The sequence below is a fragment of the Mytilus californianus genome, unplaced genomic scaffold (genome assembly GCF_021869535.1).
Source record: "Mytilus californianus isolate M0D057914Y unplaced genomic scaffold, xbMytCali1.0.p SCAF_15, whole genome shotgun sequence".
Classification (NCBI taxonomy): Eukaryota; Metazoa; Mollusca; class Bivalvia; order Mytilida; family Mytilidae; genus Mytilus; species Mytilus californianus.
The window spans coordinates 1,016,759-1,043,869 of NW_026262637.1; the positions used below are offsets into that span (position 1 = coordinate 1,016,759).

General features: G+C 32.5%; 3 protein-coding genes across 4 annotated transcripts in view; 1 reads left to right on the forward strand and 2 right to left on the reverse strand.

Annotated features, from left to right (window-relative positions):
- Nucleotides 1–1,534: 1,534 nt before the first annotated feature.
- Nucleotides 1,535–13,742, reverse strand: LOC127725177 (DNA-(apurinic or apyrimidinic site) endonuclease-like). The gene is made up of 7 exons (XM_052232025.1): nt 13,618–13,742; nt 10,561–10,761; nt 9,226–9,424; nt 7,039–7,110; nt 6,485–6,631; nt 5,402–5,585; nt 1,535–2,813 (listed from the first exon to the last, which is right to left on the reverse strand). Exons 1-7 carry the CDS (start codon nt 13,705–13,707, stop codon nt 2,696–2,698), a joined length of 1,011 nt encoding a protein of 336 aa, XP_052087985.1. The 5' UTR covers nt 13,708–13,742; the 3' UTR covers nt 1,535–2,695.
- Nucleotides 13,743–13,952: 210 nt separating this feature from the next.
- On the forward strand, nt 13,953–17,157 carry LOC127725178 (serine/threonine-protein phosphatase 6 regulatory ankyrin repeat subunit C-like). The gene has a single exon (XM_052232026.1). The coding sequence runs from the start codon at nt 14,391–14,393 to the stop codon at nt 15,393–15,395; it is 1,005 nt and encodes a 334-aa protein (XP_052087986.1). The 5' UTR covers nt 13,953–14,390; the 3' UTR covers nt 15,396–17,157.
- Nucleotides 17,158–20,674: 3,517 nt separating this feature from the next.
- Nucleotides 20,675–27,111, reverse strand: part of LOC127725179 (armadillo repeat-containing protein 2-like) — a 32,277-nt gene continuing 25,840 nt past the window's right edge. For both annotated transcript variants that reach the window (XM_052232028.1, XM_052232027.1), the window contains 4 exons: nt 26,788–26,901; nt 25,958–26,090; nt 24,900–25,060; nt 20,675–24,628 (listed from right to left, as the gene is read on the reverse strand). In XM_052232028.1, the coding sequence (XP_052087988.1) occupies nt 24,462–24,628; nt 24,900–25,060; nt 25,958–26,090; nt 26,788–26,901 (575 nt within the window). In that variant the 3' untranslated portion in view covers nt 20,675–24,461. The remainder of the gene's footprint in view (nt 24,629–24,899; nt 25,061–25,957; nt 26,091–26,787; nt 26,902–27,111) is intronic.

The window sequence follows — 27,111 nt, forward strand, 5'->3', positions numbered from 1 at the left end:
TAAAATCCAAAAACGTTACAATAGACACGGGCATAGCGAAAGAGTTGTGATATACAAACACCGTAAGATAGTGCAAAAGGAACATCACCATCCAAAAAAGGAAAATTAACAATAAGGAACGAAGTATGGAAAGCAAAACAAATACTTTTAAAATTATCAGTACATATGAGCATATAAATATCGAAAATAGATTAATACTTTTTGCTTGGGTGGGTTTGGATGACTTTTAAATAAAACGACCATAATTTCATAAACTCAATGAAAATCACAAAGCACTAAAATGACCTTATATATTAATTTTTTTGGGCAATTTTATCAAGTGAGATGTAAATATTTCTGTACTTAACTTTTAAATTCCACTTACTTTTTTTCATGTTCAAAATTCAATATCCTTAAAAATGCATCAATATCCCATATCCCATTTACTTTTAGGACAAATATCCCATATCCCTAAAATTAAAATGGCAAATATACCGTATCCCAATATACCCTATACAAGCCTCATTTAAGGGCATTTTTATCAAAAGTAACCTATTAGCCTTCTTAATAGATTCAAATGTGAAAAAAATTGCTGACAACACCAAATTCTCAAAATGATAATCACTATTGAACAAAACCAACAACTTTAAACAGTCACAGTAACATGTGACAACTAGTGTATTGAGATCTCAACCCTCTCCTATTACTTATTCGTCATCTTGCTCAGTGGAATAAGCAAAGATACAATAGAATGCACAATAGAAATCTGTAAAGGAAAAGCACTAATAGAGGTTATGATGATTCTATATGAAAAATATAATTCTTAATTCGTTGGAATCACAATCAACAATGTTTACTTTGCCATAGGATGATGCTACCACCAATCACCATGGACAAGGTTTACGATGATGGCCCCACAAATCTGGAGTGTTTACTACAGAAACAAATTAAACCATGGTTACAAAACATGGACACTGTTCTTTGTTCTATGTAGATGTCTCATTAGCATTCATACCACATCTTATTTTTATATTAATTACATCACTTCTGTACAATGATTTAATTTGTTTCACTTCCAAAAGAAAATGGAAATCTAATACCACTGATTAACCAACTCTTCTTAATTATAAGAACTGAGAGAGACAGCTCCCCTCTGCCCTTTCTGTGCACCTCTCTGCTCATATAGTCCTGTAATATGCATTTCTGTTTTCTAAAGATAAATATTTTTCAATGCAAAACAATCATTTTAACTACTAGGACCCCCCCCCCCCCCCCCCACCCCCTCCTCTTTTCCCCCTAAAAAACTAAATACCAGAAGCAAAAAAACATTAATTTATTGGATTAATTAAATTTTTCATCTAAAACATGAACAAATTGGTTGGTTTTTCAGACAAGAAACCCTGCTAAGGTACCCGTGCCCCTTTGCCATTTAATTCTAGAAAGAACACTGACAAAGATATATAAATTGACACATGTTTTGTAGGTTGTTATATAATGTGTTGCTGGGTTTTTGTCTCATTGAAATATGCAGCACATCAAAAATTAGACAATGGAAAACAGATGATGAATTTAATGAAAAAATCTACAAAATGATTGTACATTACATTCAGATTCACAATGAATTTTAAACTTCTCTGATGATAACAATTAAGTGTAAAAATAATTAGGTGTAAAGACCTTTGTCGGGCATATTTATGATCCAATATTATAGAAAAATCTTCTCACATTTTCTAAAGCTTTTCATCATACATATACATAATTTTATTTCTTCAAATAATGTCCTCTGTTGAAAGGAGTCAAATAAAGCATAGGTGTCTTGTTAATCAAATAAATCATAGGTGTCTTGTCAATCAAATAAATCATAAGTGTCTTCTTAATCACAGATTAAATTCCAAACATATTGCATTGTTTGGCACCATTGTAGAGTATAGACCATAAGTATATAACCTTCAACAATAGGATTATGTAAGTCTACATTTAATAATAATGAACCATGCAAGTTTAATGAGAAAACATTATCATTGTGTAAAAACAAATTTCAATAAAAACATAATATAAATCTTAAAAATACTCATCCATTGCAGAATAAAAATAAATTTGAAAGATTTATAAAACAAGAATGTGTCCATAGTACACGGATGCCCCACTCGCACTATCAATTTCTATGTTCAGTGGACTGTGAAATTGGGGTCAAAACTCTAATCTGGCATTAAAATTAGAAAGATCATATCATAGGGAACATGTGTACTAAGTTTCAAGTTGATTTGACTTCAACTTCATCAAAAACTACCTTGACTCTGTTTTTGAGTGCGAAAATGTGAACAATAAAAGTATTTTGTAATGTCAAAATAAAATTATCTTGTTAATCAGGCAGACAGACTTTTTTCTGGGTCAGGTAAGTAGAACTATTCCTTTATTTCCTATCTATATAAGTTTTGTTTTGTGGAAAAAAGTTACTTTAAATTACAATACAATATAAAATTAAACTAAAAACAGAATTAAAATTATGATAATGTTTCTGCAGATGGATTGATACTTGGAGAGTTAATTCAAGACAATAAAAAACTTAGGCCCTACAAATGTTTATGATAAATTTTAGCATAGCAATTATTTAAACTATTTTCATTGAATTCACAAGTGCTACATTTATACAACATCTCATTCTAACACTTTCAAGTTCATTCACAAAATGACTGCTCCCACTATTGACTTGACTTTAGAGTGCCATCTGTAGAACAATAGGACAATGATCACTCCCCATCACATCCTGCTGTATAGCATGGTCACACAAATCTTTCTTTAATCTGTTTGACAACACAAAGTAGTCCAACCTCCTGAAATACAAGCATTAGAAATATAAAGCCTTTCAGTAATAATTTTTTTCTTGGTTTGAATCAACCACTTCCCTCAATGGAGAGGAGCAAGCTACCAAGACACAAAGTAGGCAGTTGGTTCAGACTAAAATTATATACTGTGAAGGTACTTTTACTTGTTGGTATCAATTTTCGTGGTTTTAGCAAAAGTTGTATGTTTGTGGGTTCTTAAATTCGTGGATTTTAGTTTTTTGGAGAAAAAAAAAGAGTGAAAATTTTAACTCTATCAGCAACAAAGATTCTTGAAAATAGTCATATGTTGTTTTATAATGAATTGTTGGACATTGCAAAATATGATGTTCATTTTCACTTACTTGTTCATATTTCATCAATGACAACATTCATCAAATTTTTGAAAAATAATTGCTTTCGGAAATAAGCTGTCAGATTCATCTATGCTTACAAATTGTCTCAATTAAAGGAAATTGCAAAGTAAACATTTAAATTGTTGCACATGTGTAATCAGAAGTGATAACACAAATTAACCCGATATCGAATAATCAAAAGATTTTTTAATGATCATCAAAGTTGTTAATTGGGCCATACACATGTCACTTAAAGGAAACGGCTACAAAGAAAAAATACCACAAATGTACTTTGAATTGTAAAATTAATTCTTATGCAATAAAAAAAACATGCCAAATATGATTTTTTTTACGTATCAGAATTGTGAGGAGATAAAATTATCACTTCATCGTCTCATATCATCACCGGAAGTCTGACTTTCATCGATCAAAATTAATTTTTCATGAGAATTAAGAGTCGTACAGTTAAGATTTTTGAGAGATTAAATGGGTTAAATCCTGTCTGAAGTTGTATAATTTATATAGTTCATAGTGCGTTTGCTGATATTCGATATATTTTCTAGATTATGTGCCTGTATCCTTGAGTCAAACTTACATGGGGATCTTTCCATGTCTTGATTTGGACATCAGTTGTTATATTTCGTTGGACACTTAAATTAATGGATAAAGCCATCTACGAAAACCACAAAAATCGGTACCCCACGAATAAAAGTACTTTCACAGTACGTGTCTCACTTTATTCAATCAATCAAGAACCAAAACTCTGGAATGCACTAAAAAAATCCTGGTGCCTCTCCTTCAACCATTGCTGGCAGTGTAAAAATATTATTTTACTGCCGTAATAACTAATGGTTCATTGATCAGTCATGTAAGTTAAAAACAGAACTTGAGGCTCTAAAGAGCCTGTGTCGCTCACCTTGGTCTATGTGCATATTCAACAAAGGACACTCTCCAACATTGTCGACAAGAATAGAATTCATGACAAAAATCTCTTTTTTGTTGATCTTGTAATGTTGATAGTTTTGTCTGTTTAGTTCCTTCCTCATTTAAGGGCAATCACTCCTAAATAGAGTGACTGTCTACTAACTATATCAGCAAAATTTGACTTGTTTGTAGATCTTGCCTTGCTGATCATTTTTGTTTTCCAAAGTTTCTATTTATTTTATTTTTTATCATATAAGGTAAAACACAAACAAATTGGTAAAAATCGTCATTAAAAAGCATGACAATAAGGTGTCGTCAGATGATTTCCTTCATGTTGTCTTAATTGTAGATCTTGTCTTGCTGATCATTTTTGCTTATTTAAGTTTCTATCTGTTTATTATAATTTTTAAGATATAAGGCAAAAACGCAAAAAATTGGTAAAAATCGTCATCAAAGGGCAATAACTCTAATAAAGAGTCGACTGACGATTTCCATCATGTAAAACTTATTTGTAGAACTTGTCTTGCTGATCATTTTTGCATTTAAAGTTTCTCTCTATCTATTAAAGTTTTCAAGATAATAGGCAAAAATGAAAAAAAGTGATAAAATTTGTTAATTAAGGGCAATAACTCCTATGAAAGTCGTCTGTCAGTTTTGTCATATATACAAAATTTGTAGAGCTCAACATTTTGAATATTTCTGCCCCGTCAGATTTTCTCTATTTGTACAGTTTTCAAAATAATGGACAAAACTTGCATTTTACCCCTATGTTCTATTTTCAGCCATGTCAACCATCTTGGTTGGCAGACAGGGTCATCAGACACCTTTTTTAAACTAAAAACCCCAATGATAATTGTGGCTAAGTTTGGTTAAATTTGGCCCAGTAGTTTCAGAGAAGATTTTGTTAAAGTTACAGATGGCGGATGATGACGAAGAAAGATGCCAAGTGATGAGAAAAGCTCACCTGGCCCTGTGTGCTAGGTGAGCTAAAAATGATTTAAGAAAAAAATAACACATTTGCTCATGTGTTATGTGCAAGCTCTACTAATTTCTTTTTTGTTAATGATAGCAGCAATAAGTCAGGAATGAATGGAAGTCCTCAATTCTCATAATTTCGGCACCGAATAATTGTTAAAATTTAACATCATTTTGTTTTTAAAATTGTACAAAATAAATATCCCATGATTTACATTATCACATGATAAAAAATATATCTAACTTCAAAAATATGCACTGCATACCACTGCATCAAAGTGAATACACTTTACAATGTCTCCTAGAGTAACATGTAATTGTCATATCCAAAACTAAAATATTTACCATCCAACATTTTTAGCTCTGGCATTCATCATGTAGGTCCAGAATGACCAACAGTCCCTGGCATTAGGGTACAATTCTCTGAAAGAGTCAAAGAATCCCTCAGCTAACAAGTCTGTAAATCCTTGCCTCTCGTCGTCATGGAAACCTGGTGTTTTGTTTCTGTTTGTCTTTGGATTCTTGAGATCTAAAATAAATCAAAACATTTTTAATGTATAACTGTTACATCTCACAAGACTTACTGTTAGGGTTTCAGTGTTGTAAATTTTTAATTAAATATTTCACTTTTATATTAGAGCAAATCACACTTTAATAGTGAGTCAACGTAAATTAATTTCTTTTTCAAAATTTCCCACACAATTAAACATTTTGGACTTTTAATGATAATATGAGAACACTTATTTCAAATATAACCAGTTTACACAAGTTTTACTTTTTAAGTTTTTAATTTAAAATTTGAGGCTGCTAATAGCATTGTAAACAAAAGGCCGTAGAAATTCTTAACACAATATTGCAGGCTGTGAATATTTAGTTTTTATTGCATTGAAGATTACATTCCTTTCTAGCACAGAGTAAAAAGAATGTCCACCTAAAAATTTCTGTTTTACTCCATGTTTAACAAGACCAATACTGGGTCTGGACCTGTGTTGCAGCATACAATTGATTGAGGTAACATGTATTCAGGGGCATAAATGATCATTCCCAGACCAAAAATTAAAATCATTCATTTCAAAAGAAGCCAAGAAAAGTTGGATGGAAATTTCCTTGTACAATGAGTGTTGTAAAATTTCAAACTATCGGCAAACAGGAAGTGGCTACACTGCAGATGTTAAAATTGCTTCCTTGCTTCAACTACACATCATCAAGCTGTAGATCAGATATTAAATCATTCCCTTTCATAGAAGCCACGAAAAAAAACTTTGACGAAAGTTTTCTTTTGGAAGGAGGGACGGACTGGAGCGTTTACTAGACCTGCTTCCGTCGAAGGCGATGCAGGTAAAAATGTATTTGTAATTGAACTACATTAAATCAATAGAACTTTAATGACTATAAAAGATCATTTACTATTTTAAAGTCCTTATTTACCTGTTTCCTGATGAGCTACATTCAAATCACCACAATATATTACTGGCTTCTTAGCATCAAGACCTTTGATATAGTCTCTAAATGCTACATCCCATTCTTTAGTTCTGTATTTCAATCTGACGAGGCCTTTGCCAGAATTAGGTACATCTACAACAACATAAGACTCTGACTAGAGAAAGGTACAGATACAATGTGTAAAGTGGATTATACAAAACCAGTGGAATCATACTTTATATTTTGTATGTCATATATTCAAAAGATCTTATCAAAATTTGTCATGGTGTCAAAGTTCTTTTTGTGTCTATTGTGGAAGATTAGTTTAAGATAGGATAAAGATGTATTGTTTATAGGGAATATGTGAAGGTAACTATTAGCTGTAAGGGCCTACATAGGTTTAGAATTTAATCATAATCAACTCTTATCATGAATCAGACTTTCATTCTTTGACTGAACTTGAACAAAACTTAGCAGTCTTTACTCTAACAGCTGATACTTGTTTCCAACAGATTTATGTGCTCTGAAGGAGTCAAATAGATGTTTTAACACAGACTTACAAGCTCCAACTAGGTTAAATGTATCATATTCAGCTGTAATTAGTCTACCCTCTTCATCTAGCTTCTTGATTCCTAAAAGAACAAGTGAAAAACAATTGAGTAGGTTCAACTTTGATGTATTATTTGCAGTATTCATAAAACAAACTTTATTCATTGATCAATAAATGGTAAAACAATCAATATAAAGATAAACCCTGATATTATCCTTCTATATACCTATAACCTAATATAGTTGATATGTTACTATCAGACAGACATGTTTTACTGACCTTTGATTTTATGTTGAAAGTCTTAATGATAACGGTTTTACTACATGTATAAACTTAACATTTTTAAAGATCCATGACAATGAGGTCAAGGTCAGATAAAAACTGTCACACAGACATGTACACCTTACAATTATTCCATACACCAAATATAGTTGACCCATTGCTTATGGTAATTGAAACACAGACCAAAACACAATAAACTGCTTCGCCGAGCTCATCTGGATACAACCGCAGAGGTCCAACCCTGAACAGTTGGGGCAAAAATGAACACAATATTCAAACTGGATACCGGTCTGAATTTGGAATTAAATATTTGACACATTATAGGTTTCTGACACAGAATAAATGTAGTCAAAGAACTTGAAATATGGTTATATGACGACGCTAAAGTGATAGCATTATACGAACGGAAATTTTTTGCGGTCATATAAAAACTTAATGTTAACCAATGAACCATGGAAATGAGGTCACGGTCAGATGACACCAGCTATACAGACATGTACACCTTACAATCATTCCATACACCAAATATAGTTGACCTATTGCTTACAGTACTTGAAAAACAGACCAGAACACAAAATTAACAATGAACCATGAAAATGAGGTCAAGGTCAGATGAAACCTGCCATCCTGACATCAGACATACGGTTTTGTATCCCTTACAATCATTCCATACACCACATATAGTTGACCTGCTGCTTGTAGTATCTGAGAAACAGACCTAATCATGTAACTTTAACCTTGATCACTGATCCATGAACTGAGGTAGAGGTCAGGTTAACCCTGTCTGATGGACATGTAGAGGTTGCAAGGAACCCATATACCAAATATAGTTATCCTATTACTCATAATAAGTGAGAAATTCACATGACAAAAAAACTAATTCTTTTTCAAGCAATCGCTTGAACCAAGAAAATGAGGTCATGGACAATGGGCACATGACAGACGGAAACTTTGTAACATTAAGTATCTGATTACAAGGTATGAAGCATCCAGGTCGTCTACCTTCTGAAATATAAAGCTTTATACAAATAGTTTACGCTGCCGCCGGATAGTAATACCTATGTCTCACATACTAAGACTTTCGTTGCAGGCGAGACAAAAACTGAAAGGAGCTTGAATTGACAGAAAGGAATCTGACATATAATCATTTAAATTAGGTTAGGGTAAAGCAAATTCATCTTTTGAAACTATCACCCTATATCATGTATATAGGTGGGGTTCCTGTTGCTTAGTCTTTAGTTTTCTATGTTGTGTCATCTGTACTATTATTTGTCTGTTTGTCTGTTTATTTTTGGCCATGGCGTTGTCAGTTTGTTTTCGATCTACGAGTTTGACTGTCCCTCTGGTATCTTTCGTCTCTCTTTTATATTCACACTTGCAGTTCCCTTGATTTTTCCTTGGAATGGATTGCAGTTTAACCATCTTTATAAATTCATTATCTGTCTAAGGTCAAAGACAGAGCATTTTATTTTCATTCAGCATTTGTTCAGAACTATTTTTCTCATTTTCAATGATTGGTTAGAGACAGGTTGTTATTCACTGAATTAAAGCTAAGGTTGATATTCACTGAATTAAAGCTAGGAGACATATTTTTTCTTTACCCAATCCAAATGTAACATCTTGTTATTTATATTTGGAGCATAATGCATTTCCAATTCAATGACAGAGCACATTATTTTCATTCAGAACTATTTTTCACTGTGGTTAGAGACAGGTCGATATTCACTGAATTAGAACTAAGAGGATATTTTTTTCTTCTTATTACAAATGTTACATTGTTTTGTTTTTCTTTGGAGTATAGTGCAGTCCTGGGTCATAGACAGAGCACATTATTTTCATAATAACTATTTTTTACTGTGGTTAGGGACAGGTTGATATTCAGTAAAATAAAGCAAAGTGAATATTTTATTCTTACCCATTCCAAATGTAACATTCTTTGGTTTTTCTTTGGAGTATAGAGCAGTCCCAGCATACCCCTCTGTGTCCCCTGAGGAGAAATAAGAGTGGTACCCTGGCACATTGAGTGTAGCAGGGAGCTTCTCCTGTGAACATTTAGTCTCCTGGATACAAAATATGTCTGGTTTATACTTCTGTAAATAGTCGATGCCATCTTTCTGAAATAAATGATTGATTGATGGTTGCTTAACATCCAGCAGCAAATATTACATGCTACTGAAATGTAAAATTTCTACACTTGTATGATCTTACTGTTTATATTATGACTCACATTATTTACTGCATCCATGACATGTGCAACTGTGACATCATTTACCAAAGTATTTATAGGATTAAAATAAATAATTTACCATGGTTACTACATTAAATGCTCATCTTTAAACAATGTGCTAAACAATGTGCTCATTAGCACTTAAATACAGGTAAAGATTACTTTTATTTTGCATTGTGAACTTAAAATTAAACACTTCATTGGATTACTCAAAACACATATTGTTGCATATTCTTGTAGTACAAGGTTTCCTCTTTCAAATGATATATAATCTAGCTGTGTGTGTGGTGGGGAGATTAAATCTAAAAAATTCTGTCCTTAGTCACCGCACTAACAATATTTAAATACATGTAAGTTATAGAAAATTCATAGGACAGACTTCTCAGTTAACAATGGTCAATAGGCAATCTAACATTTCAACCTTTCTTGACATATTTTCAAAAACCTTTTACTTGGGAAATATATATGTACGTTACGTATATAATTTTTTAATACTAGTTCAAAATCTACCAGTAACTAAACTCTTTTCTTTACAGTGATTTTTTTCATGTTCTTGCCTCTTATTCCACATCCATGTATAAAACGAAATTGGTATATATATATATATATAACTTCTTAGTGACAACCCAAAATGTCTTTACCTTCCAAACAATTTATCTTGTTTGTTTTTGATGTGATTTAGATGAATGTCACTTTCTTTACACATGATACATGGCACTATTTCATGATGGTCAAAGGTTAACTACTGAACTCTGTCCAATTTGGACATAAAATGACCAATATATACATGTATATGAAATGTTTGTGTCTGAATTTGTTCATTTTTTGCTAAAGAAAAGTATAAGGTAAAGGTTTGCTATTTCAAAGCATTTCCATGACTATCAAAAAAACTGTACAATCACAGATATCCTTCTACTTGAGTACAGAAAAGATATCTTTGTCTAGTCTAATTCTACTTTGCTAAAGAAAACCTTTTGGTCTCCCAAAAGCTTGACGTATCCATTTTTGAAACCTATCAAGTACCTTTAACCAAGCCCTCACACCATTCACATTCCATGACACAATAGTCTTGGTAAATTTCCTTCCATCCTTTGTTTTAGCAGTAGGATTAATCTGTGTAGGAAATGAAGTATCTACATCATCAGGGAGGTCTGTACTGGCTGTGCTGGATTTCTTATCTAACTTTGTCTTCTTGGTTGTTGGTTCACCATCTGTTTCTGCCTTCTGTAATAAGATAATCAATCAAATCATTTTATTGGATTAACAAACGATAAAGCACATTTAAGTACAGTGTACAGTGTAATGATCTAATACAAAGATGAACATAAACATCCAAGGGAATAAATAATCACCATAGTGTACAGTGTACAGATCCAATACAAAGATGAACATAAACATCCAAGGGAATAAATAATCACCATAGTGTACAGTGTAACGATCCAATACAAAGATGAACATAAACATCCAAGGGGATAAATAATCACCATAATTGCAGTCATGAGAGTGTACAATACATGTATGTACTCATACATTTGTAATGATCAATTCTAACTTAGCAGTACAACAGTATATTAGCAAGATCTGTAGTACGTTTACAATGTAAAAAGATCAAAGATGACAAATAGTACATGTGTATATACATGATAAATGTACATTTTTTATAGGATTTAATGGAAGACAAATAACTATCCTCAATTTTTACATTTACCCTTTGATTTTACATCCTAATATTTTTTAGATTAATACTGTATCATCATGTTTTTTCATAATTTATTAATAAAATGCATACATCTCCTTGCTCAGCCGCCCCATATCAGGGTTTCTGTGTATCATACCTGCCAACTTTTATCTCCATGGGGGATTTTAAGCACAAGAGGACCTAATACATTTTGTACTCCTCATAAATTGCCACAAGTGTTTTTAATCTACTACTATATTGATTGAATGAGTATATATGTGCTTGAATATCCTTTCAACTCATTTGAATGACTGTTTTGAGGTGTTTAGTTCATATAATACAGAATTTAAAAATTCAGGTCAACACCTCTCATGGGGGATATCCCCCAAAAATCGGGATAGTTGGCAGGTTTGGTGTATAAATATATTTTGCGATATCTCTACGTATAAAACCTGATACTCTGTTTATCATTCTATTACTGGTCTTTTCCCCATTCCCTTAGAGTTTTACACCTGACAAGAGCAAGCTTGATTACTTCTCCTCACACATATTTTGTGATGTTAAGGTTCATCATAACCTTTAAGCAAATATGGCTGTATTTACACCACAAATTTCACTATGAGAACAGACAAACCTGTGCACCTGGAAAAATTTTGAAGCATGGTTGGACCTAGATAAATAAAATTTAAATGGATTTTAAGTTTCAAAATATTAAAAACTTAACTGGATTTTGCTTTTCATTTTTTTCATTCCTGCAGAAGGTGCCAAAATAATGGAAGTTGGGAAAGAGGTTTGAGAAGCTCCCCTCATATAATAAATGTTGTGAGTAGTATTGATTTAAATGGACAATAGAATGACAATAGACATCTGCAAACAAAAGGTGATTTAAACTGTGTAACTGAGTGGACCGTATCAAATGAAACTCAAGTGTTAGTTTATATTGCTATCTTCTGCAGACTGGAAAAAAATGCACATCGAAATCCGGGTAAGTTTTTAATTTTCTGAAACAGACTACATATATATCATTTATATATCTGGTCCTGCCATGCCTTAAAACTTTCCTAGATGCATGTTTGTCTGCACTCATAGTTGATTTTGTGATTATACACGACCATATTTTTCAATTCCTTTTGATGAACCTTAATGATAACTTCTCAGAATTGTAACGATGCTGATAATGCCTGCTCATGTCTCAAAGCTGTGATATGAGAATTACGGAGCGACTAAGCAGGGTTAACTTTAATTCTGTGTTTTAGGATATTAGCTGCCATTCCAACCTGATAAATGCTGTTTAGGCAGAATATATCATTTTTCTCAATGTGTTTTAATAGAAAATATTTATCAGGTTGGGAACAACCCCTTAAATGAGGTACATCCCTTAAATGAGGGACTATCCCTCAGACAAGGGGTAATTTTGCTGTTGAAGAAAAGAAAAAAGAAAACCTTGGCTTTTTAATCTTAAAAGGGGAAACATTTATCACTGTTCATTATATTTGGAACAACTTTTCTAAAAGAGGGATCCACTTATTTTTAATAATAAAGAAGATTGAAGTCCATGATATTACAAAATTCATGGACATGTTTTGACAATATTATTTCAGAAAACCTTCCAATTTAAACGTATGCTAATAATAAATATGTTATATTCCATGAAAGTATTATACAATATATTGTTTGCCTTTTTTTAGTACAAAAGGGTTGAGATCTCAAAAACATGTTTAACCCCGCCGCATTTTTGCGCCTGTCCCAAGTCAGGAGCCTCTGACCTTTGTTAGTCTTGTATCATTTTTAATTTTAGTTTCTTGTGTATAATTTGGAGTTTAGTATGACGTCCATTATCACTGAAATAGTATACATATTTGTTTAGGGGCCAGCTGAAGGACGCCTCCGGGTGCGGGAGTTTCTCGCTGCATTGAAGACCCATTGGTGGCCTTCGGCTGTTGTCTGCCATATGGTCGGGTTGTTGTCTCTTTGACACATTCCCCATTTCCATTCTCAATTTTATGTTCTCTACCAATGTACCTTTAATAATTTGTTATCTCATGATTATCATTGTAAAATTGTTGTATTTTGTGTATATTGCCTTGAGGGCCCATGATTGGATCTTGAATCTTATAATACCAGATATGGCACACATAGATGTATAGTTCTTCTGGAAAAGTTTCTACAAATAATATAAATATGTGCCCTTTTGTACCAAGAAGTGGTTTTTTACAAAAAAATATTTTTCATCACTTGAAATGTACCCCTCATAAAAGGATAGTCATTAAATAGAGGGGTTATCCCTCATTTTGGGGGTTGTTCCCAATCTGTTTATTTCACATTCTTCTTGCTTTAAGTTTAACACTAACAGTGCTTAATGACGAAATATTTTTTGGCTGATTAAATTTGGTTTATTTTACCTTTCTTTTCGGTGGCATGATACTTAAATTCGCTGAACTGATGACTCTATTAAATGCCCGTATCAGCAAATTTCTGTTTACAAACAACATTCACAATAGAAAATTTCCCGCCATGTGTACTTTTATTCCGAAACGAATTACTTTAAAAACGATGTAAAATATTTCAAGTCATCCTTGTTTTTAGCAGCAACCGATATCTGAGCTAAAACAAATTTATAGTTTATTTGAAAGACATATACTATGACCTATATTTTCTTAGTAAATAAAACATAAGCTTTGATCTTCACATTGTTCCGTTTATAAGCGATTCCATCTTTTTAATTAAACGGGCACCTGCCGGAAGTTTACATTTGCTAAGTTACGCATGGACGTTATAAAAGCTGACTTTCTCCTTGAGCTTTTTTTTCTGATTTCACAAGTTCAGTTCATTGTCATGCATAATTTGCTTATCATATGTATGAATTGATATTTCAATTATATTGTGCAAAATGTGGTACTATCTCAAATTATTAATTATGCATAGATTAGATATATTTCAAACAGAACACTTTCTTCTGCTGTTCAGAAATACCAGTACATATCTATAAGAGAGAAATAAAATATTAATTTGCCTCATTATATCTGGGAGGAGTCAATACATAATGTATCAGATTATTCCGATCTTTGATTTATTGCTAGGGAGCACATACTGGTTGAGGATTACTTAGGACACTCAGGCTGACAGAAAATTTGGAATATAAAATTTCTGCTTTTGGTGACAAAATTGGAAAACAATGGATTATTTTGAAGATGATTTACACCAATGTATTATTCAGGGGGATGCTGAAACACTACGTGAATATTTGAAGAAAGGCTTGGATGTTAACCATGCTTTTAGAAGCAACGAAAGACCAGAAAGAGTGGGCCAAACAATGGTGGAAACTGCAATAGAAAATGATCAAATTAATATTGTACAAGCTTTAGTGCAAAATGGATGTAACACAAATCTAAAATATATAGTGGATGTTTTCAACTATACATACATTTTGAAACCATATAAAAAGAAAGAGCGACTAAAATTAACAATTATGTTTAAGTGCATTGTGAAAGAAGATGTCCCAATGGTTAAACTACTTGTACAGGGTGGATTTGATGTCAACATCGTTGATGATCGTGGATGGTCTCCATTGTTACATGCTGTTGATATGGATAACTATGAAATGGTGAAAGCGATTCTGATCAGTGATAATTGTGACGTGAATATAAAAGATACAGCAAATCTTAGGCCTCTTCACATGGCTGCGATGCATGCAAACAGCAAAATTGCTTCACAGCTGGTACGAAGAGGAGCAAAGGTTGATGTTGTGCAAATCAGAGGTTGGACACCTCTTATTCTGACATGTCGAGCAAACTGTGTACAGACCACCCGCTTGTTGCTGTTGAATGGAGCCAATCCAAATCATACTGGATTAAACGGTCATACTCCACTTTCTACAGCTCTCCAGTTTAGCACCTGTAAAGAAATTCCAGAAATGCTGTTAGAAGCAGGTGCATCAGTGGACATAACTTTAATTAAAAGATGCCAAAGTGAAAAATTCCAAAATCTCATTCTTCATCCAGAGCTGATGGGACTGATTAAGTATTGTGCAGAATCTCCTCAAACTTTGAGAACTCGTTCATGTCTTGTAATTAGACATTCATTGATTCATTCATCACAAAACATTCATTTAATGAAAAAAGTGGAGCAATTACCATTACCAAAACTAATAAAGGAGTATATTTTATTAGGACATTTGTAATTGATGTAAATTGTTGATACTCCCATTTTTTGAATAGGTTGTTCTCTTATATGATTGAGCATAATGAATAAAGTCTTTTGATAATGACAAAAAAAGCAATATTTGAGATGAACACAAAGATTCAATTAATCAGAGGCAATAAAGTTTCATGTTATTGTAATAAAAATATAAATAAAAACAAAATACTTTTAAGGTGTAAAATGTTTTAACATGTTTAAAGTCATTATCCTACATCATGAGTACATGTCTCAAACATGTTTTGCCTTTTTCTATGTGTACATGTATGCATGTTTACTTACCATCTAGTAAAAACAAAGGGAACTCATGGAATTATTTCTGTTTTGCATATAAATAATGGTAAAATAAACTTGATAAAACAATGATTATGAAATTTAAAATCCATAAATGCATTTAATACTTGATCAGATTATTATAACCCTTTTCCTTATATATACAAACATGTATTATATTTTAATGATTATTCCTATGCCTAACATTCCAAACTGTATTTTCAAATGCTTTTTTTTAATCAATATTGTCCATGAAATTAATTTTTTTCATTTTCTTACCAATTTAACTGCATCAGACAATTTGACAATTCAAGTCTCTTCAGGGATGATTTCAATTATACTTATTTCATCTTGTTCATTTACACTAGTTATATTATGATTGCAAAACCATGATGTTGTGGCTCTGTATTAAAATAACAGTAAATTAAGGGTTAAATCTATTTTTTTGTATCAACAATTAGTAAATAAAATACATGTCATGTTATCTGAAGAATATCAGTATATGTATAATTTATTATATTTATTTTGGAGTTTTGCCACATTACATAGAATTTAAACATGTTAAAGGGACAATAAACATTCAAAATTACATTTTGTGCTGATATATTTACATTCAGTTATTTTTTGAAATTTTCTTGCCCTCAAAATAATTGTGATGTTTTTGTCAAATCTTCTGCATCTTTAATTTGATAAGATATAAAGTATGTTATATCTGATTTTATAATTATGTTGAAAGAGGTGAAAATAAAGAACATGGCTCACTCACAGTGGACAACAGTATTAATAAATATCTCTTCAAAATGTCGTAAAGTCTGGCATGAGTTTAACAGATATAACCATAAATCTTAGTGGTCTTTACACTTGCATGCTCATAAATAACATCTAAAATTCACTGTTTCTTTTGTTCAGAATAAACAATGACTATTTTTATTTCTGTTTTTGGATCACATTCTTATTCAATTTATCATTGCTTCTCACAGTTGGTCATCTTTTGATTATTTACCTAAAACATTGTAAAATGGAAGTTTTAATTCTGTTCAATAAAGTATTTTTTTCTATAAAGAACTTTTTCCCATGGCCATATACATGTATACTTGAATCATGCTATAAATTGGAAATTTTGTATTGATTATGACATAAATTAATAAATAATTAATTCTCTTAGCCATAAAACACTTCCACAGAGGATACTTAAATAATTAAATCTGTGTCTTAATTAAGAAGATAAGCTTCTTGAAACCTGTATTGATTTTTGTGTATATCTGCTAGATTGATGTGTTAGATGTTTAGTATTAACAACACAGAAGAGTACTTTGTATCTTAATGTCATATCATAAATATCAATCGATTATTTAAAAAAAATAAATTTTCTCCATGTTCAGTATTAAACAACGATGATTGTTTATCAGGAAATTTTATGACATTTTGTTTATCATATTTATGTTTCAATATAAAACAATTTATACATGTTAGAAGTTTGTGTTGTTTCAAGTGGTCACATAGAGTGGTCTGTCTGTTTGTGTTCAAAACCTAACCTAGAGTGGCCCATCAGTCTGTTTGTGTTAAGAGCCTAAAATAGAGTGGTCCATTAGCCTGTCTGTGTTGAGAGCTCCCCATCAGTCTATATGTTAAGAGCCTCTCACTAGAGTGGTCCATCAGCCTGTCTGTGTTCAGGGCTCCCCATCAGTCTATATGTTAAGAGCCTCTCACTAGAGTGGTCCATCAGCCTGTCTGTGTTCAGAGCTCCCCATCAGTCTATATGTTAAGAGCCTAACATAGAGTGGTCCATCAGCCTGCCTGTGTTCAGAGCTCCCCATCAGTCTATATGTTAAGAGCCTCTCACTAGAGTGGTCCATCAGCCTGTCTGTGTTCAGAGCTCCCCATCAGTCTATACATTTGTATGTTAAGAGCCTCTCACTAGAGTGGTCCATCAGTCTGTCTGTGTTCAGAGCTCCCCATCAGTCTATATGTTAAGAGTCTAACATAGAGTGGTCCATCAGCCTGTCTGTGTACAGAGCTCCCCATCAGTCTATATGTTAGGAGCCTCTCACTAGAGTGGTCCATCAGCCTGACTGTGTTCAGAGCTCCCCATCAGTCTATATGTTAAGAGCCTCTCACTAGAGTGGTCCATCAGCCTGTCTGTGTTCAGAGCTCCCCATCAGTCTATATGTTAAGGGCCTTTCACTAGAGTGGTCCATCAGCCTGTCTGTGTTCAGAGATCCCCATCAGTCTATATGTTAAGAGCCTCTCACTAGAGTGGTCCATCAGCCTGTCTGTGTTCAGAGCTCCCCATCAGTCTATATGTTAAGAGCCTCTCACTAGAGTGGTACATCAGCCTGTCTGTGTTCAGAGCTCCCCATCAGTCTATATGTTAAGAGCCTCTCACTAGAGTGGTCCATCAGCCTGTCTGTGTTCAGAGCTCCCCATCAGTCTATATGTTAAGAGCCTCTCACTAGAGTGGTCCATCAGCCTGTCTGTGTTCAGAGCCTAAAATAGAGTGGTCCATTAGCCTGTCTGTGTTCAGAGCTCCCCATCAGTCTATATGTTAAGAGCCTCTCACTAGAGTGGTCCATCAGCCTATCTGTTCAGAGCTCCTCATCAGTCTATATGTTAAGAGCCTCTCACTAGAGTGGTCCATCAGCCTGTCTGTGTTCAGAGCTCCCCATCAGTCTATATGTTAAGAGCCTCTCACTAGAGTGGTCCATCAGCCTGTCTGTGTTCAGAGCTCCCCATCTGTCTATATGTTAAGAGCCTCTCACTAGAGTGGTCTATCAGCCTGTCTGTGTTCAGAGTTCCCCATCAGTCTATATGTTAAGAGCCTCGCTAGAGTGGTCCATCAGCCTGTCTGTGTTCAGAGCTCCCCATCAGTCTATATGTTAAGAGCCTAACATAGAGTGGTCCATCAGCCTGTCTGTGTTCAGAGCTCCCTATCAGTCTATATGTTAAGAGCCTAACATAGAGTGGTCCATCAGCCTGTCTGTGTTCAGAGCTCCCCATCAGTCTATATGTTAAGAGCTTAACATAGAGTGGTCCATCAGCCTGTCTGTGTTCAGAGCTCCCCATCAGTCTATATGTTAAGAGCCTAACATAGAGTGGTCCATCAGCTTGTCTGTGTTCAGAGCTCCCCATCAGTCTATATGCTAAGAGCCTAACATAGAGTGGTCCATCAACCTGTCTGTGTTCAGAGCTCCCCATCAGTCTATATGTTAAGAGCTTAACATAGAGTGGTCCATCAGCCTGTCTGTGTTCAGAGCTCCCCATCAGTCTATATGTTAAGAGCCTCTCACTAGAGTGGTCCATCAGCCTGTCTGTGTTCAGAGCTCCCCATCAGTCTATATATTAAGAGCCTCTCACTAGAGTGGTCCATAATGTCTGTCTGTTTGTCATAAGATATTCACATCTTCATCCATTTAAAAAAACACAGATTATAAAATGATCTTACAGAATCAACATCGGAAAATAGAGAAATTTTAATTAGAGCATAGCAGTAATTGTACTTAAAAATAAATTTAACATACTAAGATATCTCAAAATAATGTGATAAGTTTCTTGTTACACGATATCAGTTTCAACACAGAGTTTTGGGTAAATATATGTCAAAATGTTTGTGTTTGTATTCAAACATAAAAAATTGTTACACTCCTGGTATCCCGATCTGAAATCCACATCCAGAGGAGCAATTGATGAAAAGTTTGTAACGATGGGTAGGTAAAATCTGGATCCAATTCCTACGGAGCAAAATTCATCCATGGGAATTGGATCCAGATTGTACTTATCAAAACTTTTCATTAATTGCTATTAGGGATTTTGATCCCTAGCAGTTTTGGATCGGGATACCTGGTGTGTTGTTACTAATAACCAAGTTCTGCATCAAGGTTTCCATCACCCATTCTGATTCACAAAGTCAAAATTTAATTGGGCCATCAACTATTAAATAGATAAAACAGTCCGATAAAAATATTGTTCCTGCTTTAGTGTAGGCCGTTCTAACTTACCACTATAGGTAGTTATATTCTTTAGCTACACACATTTATACAGCAACATGTGATTTCATTCCTGTTTTTCATCTAAAATATCATGGTGGCTTTCTGACCTAAATGGATAGTTCACGATCTGTATAAAAATATTGGAAAATTTGGTCAATTTTGACATGCATCAATTATTTATTGTCTATATTTTAATAGGTTATAATTACTAGATAAGGAGTCCTTTTAGGGATTCTCTTTTTTAATGAAGCTTTTGGTGAATATTACAGGCATCTTAAGGCTAAATCTACCTGGGTGTACTGAGGAAAATAATTTTTGACTATAGAAAAAGCCTTAAGGCTAAACTTAAACTTGCCTGGTGACCAACTTCTAATGCTGTGATACTATGGAATGTGAGCTCCACTTCTTTCTAAATTATGTGTGGTATTTTATTTCCTACTTCAAACTAGTGGCCATCCTGTTAGTAGCTACACTGCAGGTTTTTTCTCTATTGCATTGTTCTTTAAGACATATGGTCTAGGAAGGTAAAGGCGGTTGTTTGTGCCAACATAAAATGCGCTTGTAACAAGTCGGACTGTCTGTACCATGTGTTATTCTATAATGTATGTCTTTAAAGGGTACTCCCCATCAATATAAAAATAAGGTCATGTGTTATGAACTCTCCATCAATATAAAGATAAGGTCATGTGATATGAATGCCTGCTGAAAATTGACAAAAGATAATAATCTGAGAAAAATTGTCAAGTGTGTACACTAAGTGAGTAGCACATTTTCAATGGAAACACAAACATTTTTAAAGTTTGAAGGCTTTCGTAAGAAATCAAATGAAGTTGATTACACAAGTTAGGTACATGTTTCACCATCCACAAGATTTACCCTTTGTGCAACCAAGCCTAAAATCAAGAACAATCAGGCAACATAAAACACATAATAAATTTATTTGGACTACAGACAGTAATAGTGATTATATTATAAATAAGATCAAAATAAAACAACACAAAAATATTTTCCAATTTTATTCTGCTTCTCCAAAGCAGTACATTTTTAGTTATACATTGTGGAAATTTTTAGTTATACATTGTGGAATGTTAACTCTGTGAGCAACTAAATAAAAAAAACCTTAAATTCACAATCATAGCAAGTATACACTAAAACATAACACTTCAATTTTAATATGCATATCACCCATACACATACATGGGGAGGAAACATAGAATTCTTAATATTAAATGCAGACAGTAGTTTATGAATTTACAGTATTTTTGTCTATTTTATAAACACATTTTTCATCTGATCTTTTTGCAAGCAATGTGTATCAAATCAGTTTAGAAAAAAAATGCCCAATTTGAGGTATCTTTATACTTTTGTGAATGAATTTTTGAACATCAATGTCATGTTTTCAACCTGACAAATTAATTTAAAAAAAAAATGGCAACAAAAGTTCTTTTATGTGAAACTGAAACAATGTTTATAATGTTAAAATTATGTTAAAGTAGCATGTTGCAATTTTGAAAAAGATAGACTGTTATCAGTGTTCTCAGGCTAGTATAAACCATTGTAGATGAACTACTTAGACCACTTGGCCACCAAGGTCCCCTAAAAGTTGAAAAACTGAACATGTTTTAAACAAAACCTCTGTAAGTAAACATGTTTAATCTTAGACTGAACTGACAACATAAATAAAACTTATAATGATCAAAAATGTTTCGTGCTTTGGTAGACACTTTATCACACACATTTCTTTATTGTTTTGACTACACGTTTCTATTGATAATCAACATATTAACTCCCCACAATGTGCAACTATTTGTGTCAAAATTCTTTAATAAGCCCCTAGATGTGAATCTAAAATTCATTTAACATGACCTTGCACTGATCATTTATTTTAACAAATCAATTATAACAGAAATTACAGCAAATTATTCAGAAGCTTAGATGGATATCTATTGTTTTCAAACTATTATTCTGAGATAAAGCTTTTGTTTATTACTGCAATATTAATGAAATCTAATGCAACTAACATATATTGTCTTGGAAGAACTCCACAAAAGTTAATTCAAATGACAATTTGCAAGGATGAGATAATTGTCTTTATATTTCAATAGAAGTAGAAATTTAGATGTCAAATTTTGAAAATCTTTACAATCTTCTTTATAAGAGTTCATCTGATAGATCTCTATCATTATACAACAGTACAAAGAGGTTTAATAATTAATTGCAGGTTTGAAAGAGATTTGACTATTTCCCTATTAAATCTGACTATATTGTATCTATGTTTTAATTTATCAACATGTTATAACATCAAATGGCACAATTGACATAATATCTACAAAATAATTGGTTTGACCAGTTTGTAGAGTGGCCAAAATACAATGTCGGAAACATACTTCTTTTAACTTTGAAGGCCTTTGAGTTCTTTAGAAATGAATTAAAAAATGTAAAGACTCTTATGCAGTCAAGATATATACCAAAGAAATCATCTCTTATAGCCTGACCATGAATTTGAAGATAGGGTGCACTCCACTGTTTTGCATGCTGACTTTTCTCACAAAGCACTTTATACCTTATTTGAAGAGATGTTTTTATTGAAGCAATATACAAAATATGAGCAGACTAATACTCAAAAATGCCATATTATCTAAGTTCTAGAAATTAACAGGTGATTTAAACCACTGTTATTTATAGCTTGGAAAGAAACCCACTATTCATAAATAGCTGTGGAGTGCATCAATAACAATATTTGTAGAAGTCTTATTGCTTGAAGCTACTTGGTTTAATTTGTTCAGCACCAAGTGAGTATTGTTGATGACATTGTAAAATTGGCCAGTCAGAATTAAAATAAATGATGGATGCATACATGATGTTGGACTAAAATTTATAAGGGCAGTGAGCAGAAGTTGGGAAATATACATATTTCTATAAATAAATACATTTTGGGGTAATTTTCTCTATTTTTCACAAACAATAGGTTCTGAGTGATAACAACATTTACATTAAGTCCAGATAATTATCATTTTTTGGAAATTGACTGTGACAGACATATAATTTCTAGTCACCTTTCACTTGGCTGACAATTGTCTTTATACTAAGGAAATAATGAAGAAAGTGTATGTGTGCCTCTTCCAACACAATCTGGTTTCTATTTAACATCTATGTACTACTATTTAAGGTGTCTGTTCTTGGTTTGAGTTTACATAACATTTACGATTTGTATCTATACAATGTTTATAAATAAAACTTCTATACATGTATGTACAAAAAATAATAAATAGTTTTATATGTGCTACATATATATTATATACAAATAACAAGATGATAAAAATACTGATTTATAAAAAATAACTAACAACTTATCACTCAAGCTACAACAAAGAAAAGAACTGCAATAACCACAAAAGGTTCATACACACTACATCAGATAATAAGCATCTACAGGAAACATTGTCAGTTAGGGTTGGTGGGATTTTTAAATATCTGTAAACTCTTATAATTCTTGGCGGTCATTTTGTTTGGGTCAACTATTTTCTCTTCACCCAATTTACTAACTCACATATAGGTGGATAAAGTTTACCTTGCCCTTCTTTGCCATTAAATGTCAAATTCCTACTGTAATCATTCAGGGCATCGTGTGATGTCTACCTAATACCTGAATTACTCTGTTACTTTCATGTCTGTTATGTTAAATGTAAAAGTAAATCTACTGATCTCAAAATATATGACAAAAACTTTAATTGGGGCGGAATCATTAGATATAGAGAAATGTTCTACAGATAACTTGGACATACATTACAAAAGTACATCTTGACCTGTGCTGTATAGTATATGGCATTCACGATGATGGTGATTTACATCCTGTTGATATAAGAAGTCAAAGCAACAGCAACCCAGCAAAAAATGTCACTATAAAATGCTACACATCACCATAAACTCTTCATCTTAGGCAAGACTTTTACTCATGTCTAATTTAGTTTCACTTTTGAAATCGAAAATAAACACATTAGACACAATTGTTTCAATGAATTTACTATCAGGTCCCATAATTTCTCTTATCTCATTAGTTCTTGCACTTCTTTGATAGAGCGCTAAATGAGCAGACTTATGGAATGAGCAAAATTATTGTCCAACATATTGTTTGGATTCACATAACTGTTTTTAAACTTAAATGTCCATACTGTCATCAAACTGTAATTCAGTACACAAAATAAAGCACTTATAACATTACTACAACTGATCTATTAATACAAAACAACTTATGTTAACCATTCACAAGAGGATTTATCTGGATTAAATTATAAAGATTAGAAGAATAGTGCGATGAATCTGTTATAAAGATGCTATATCAGGTGATGTTTTGATGATAAGAAAATTTGTTAAATGCTGAATTACTTCCAGCCATGTTCAGAATTTGTTAAAAATCTATCAGCACCATATCATTCAAATGGTCATGTGAGGAGCTACCCTTGATGTAACCTCATCAATTATGAATGTACACAGCAGTGCCTGGGAACTGCCTTATTTAGATTTCTCATTTTCTTTCTATACTCTTAAAACAAACATATTTCTTGACCTGATCTTAAAATATGGTGTTTACAGCTAACATGAGAGATATTTATCAAACAAGAACATTTGAAAATAGCAAATATAAGTCATTTAGTCCAATTAAATCCAGTTATGAATGATGACACACAACTGACTTTAAGTCTTCACTTTAATGTAAACAGTGATATAAATAAAATGGACGGTTTCTTTAAAAGCTGAACACATTAACATGGTTTGAATAAGATGATTTATCATGATTCTGACGGACTCTCGATTGGTTCTAAGTCAGAAGAATAAGATTCCATTCTCTGTAGTAACTGTGTAGCTACAGGACAGAAGTCTTCAGACCAGGTGTCCTGGAAAAAATGTTTCATTTCTTCGTCCTCATCATCCAAGTCCTCAAATGCACATTCTCTGTCTGTAAATACAAAAATTTATAATATATCATCTCAATTAACCAAATTAAATTTCCAGGTTTATGTCCCCCCTTTATCTCATTTTTAGAAAAGGTGGCCAGGTTTGCTGATTGTTGGAAATACCAGAAACTAACCCGTATGAGGCATTTAGAATATAAATTCTTGACTATTTTTAGCCATATAATCTAACTGTTTTTATTAATATATAGATCTGTATTCAAAGACATTGCAGGGTTATTCCTTATATAACATCAGAATGCATACTTTACATACCTAATAATTCTAACAAAACATCATTTAAGTCTTTAGATTCTTGTTCCCCAAAACAAGAATTAGTACTGGTTATTTTAACGCTGTAATTCCACAAGATTTGACACACCATACTGGCTAACTCCCAGTCTGTTTTGGCAAAATCTCTTAATACTTCTACTAATCTGAAATTATAAAGAGTCATTCATAGTATACAGCACGACACATAAAGTCAGGTCTGGTAAATCTCTTAATACTTCTACTAATCTGAAATTATAAAGAGTCATTCATAGTATACAGCACGACACATAAAGTCAGGTCTGGTAAATCTCTTAATACTTCTACTAATCTGAAATTATAAAGAGTCATTCATAGTATACAGCATGACACATAAAGTCAGGTTTGGTAAACTTCTTAATACTTCTACTAATCTGAAATTATAAAGAGTCATTCATAGTATACAGCACGACACATAAAGTCAGGTCTGGTAAATCTCTTAATACTTCTACTAATCTGAAATTATAAAGAGTCATTCATAGTATACAGCATGACACATACAGTCAGGTTTGGTAAACTATTGACACACAATTTCTAATAAAAATTAAAAGTCAAAAGAGCTCCATTAAATTTTAAAAACTTCACCTTTAACATAGTATATTATTAGTCATGTAACATAATAGAATATCTCTACAACAGTGTAATAATTTCTTTGCAATCTTTTTTAAATATTGATATATCTTAAGGATTAATTTCCATTTAATAGGTAATTTGGTGTTACGACAGACTTTTAATAGTCTCTGTTAATTTATTTACAATTTTTCTTTGAGACCTGGGTCTATTCAAAGCTTGATTTATTTTGTAGACACTAGTCATAAGTTGAGGACCTAATGTTAGCCTGAAGATGTTGTTTCAATATTGGTTTTGTTGGGTTGCTGTCTCATTAATGTAAAAATCCTATGAAAACCTATTGTTAGTCTTATATTACCTTTAATACATACTTTACAATACCCAGGATTATTTTTATACTGACAGATTATCTCCCCATTAACAACATATCATGAGTCTAATATCATAATACTTACTTTGCAATACCGCCATCTTTTTTTAATACTGATCGATTCTCGTCATCCACCATAAAGTTAATGAGAACACCGCAGGCGATGTAAACCACTTCTCTGTTACCAGAATCTAACATTGTTATCATCATCTGATCAACTAAAAACACAAGCAAACATCCATAAAAAATTATCAAATTTTTATCATTATACTTCTTAGATTACAGTTTGAGATTATTTCAATTATTGCTATTTTGTGTATTTTTCCTTTGATCTTTTTTTGTGATAATTTTTCATATCACGCTTCTCGCTTGAGATAGAAAATTATCACTAGTGTCTAAGACCCGTTAGGTAGATTATCACTAGTGTCTAAGACCCTTTAGGTACAGCATATTTTTTCTCAGTCTGGAGAAAGATAATGTATGACGCCTTGAGTCTACATCATTGACGTTGCCTAGGAAAACAGTGATAAACAGATTATCAATGGGCTTTCAAACTCAAGGATGTTTCTCCACTACATCTCATCTGAGGGCTGTTGCCCTTCATTGAGATTGTAGCTGAAAAACACACTTTTGTTTGAAATACCATTGATAATCTATAACTCTATATTTAACACAAATATTTATCAATCAGAGACAATTTTAGTTTATATCCTCAAATCTTTTTTGCATCATATTTTCACAAATTATAGTTTACATTGGACCTTCATATCTTTTAAGTTATTTTATGTCTACTTTTACTGGATAAAAGGTTTGAACCACAGAATTTTGTACATTTGTTACCTGGATTTGTTATTTCAGTGACATGGAAATCATATTAATGACTTTATATAATTTGAAGGTTTACTTTTTATTTACCTTTATTTTCCACCAGATAGTCTCGGACACATTTTTGTCGAGTAAGATTTCCGAAAACTCTCGATGACTCTACCATAGCCTCCATATTATCAGCTAGTACCATTTTTAGTAACACTAAAATCATCAATATAAGCTATAGTAAAATCATTGTTAATGATAACTAAATTCACAATCTATTTGGTTTCTTATTACAAACATAATGACGAACAAATACTTCTAGGAATGCTTTTCAACTATTCAATACTGCGTTTGTGAACTGTGAATCTATTATAGTTTAATATAAAAATAAGAAGATGAGGTATGATTGCCAATGAGACAATTCTC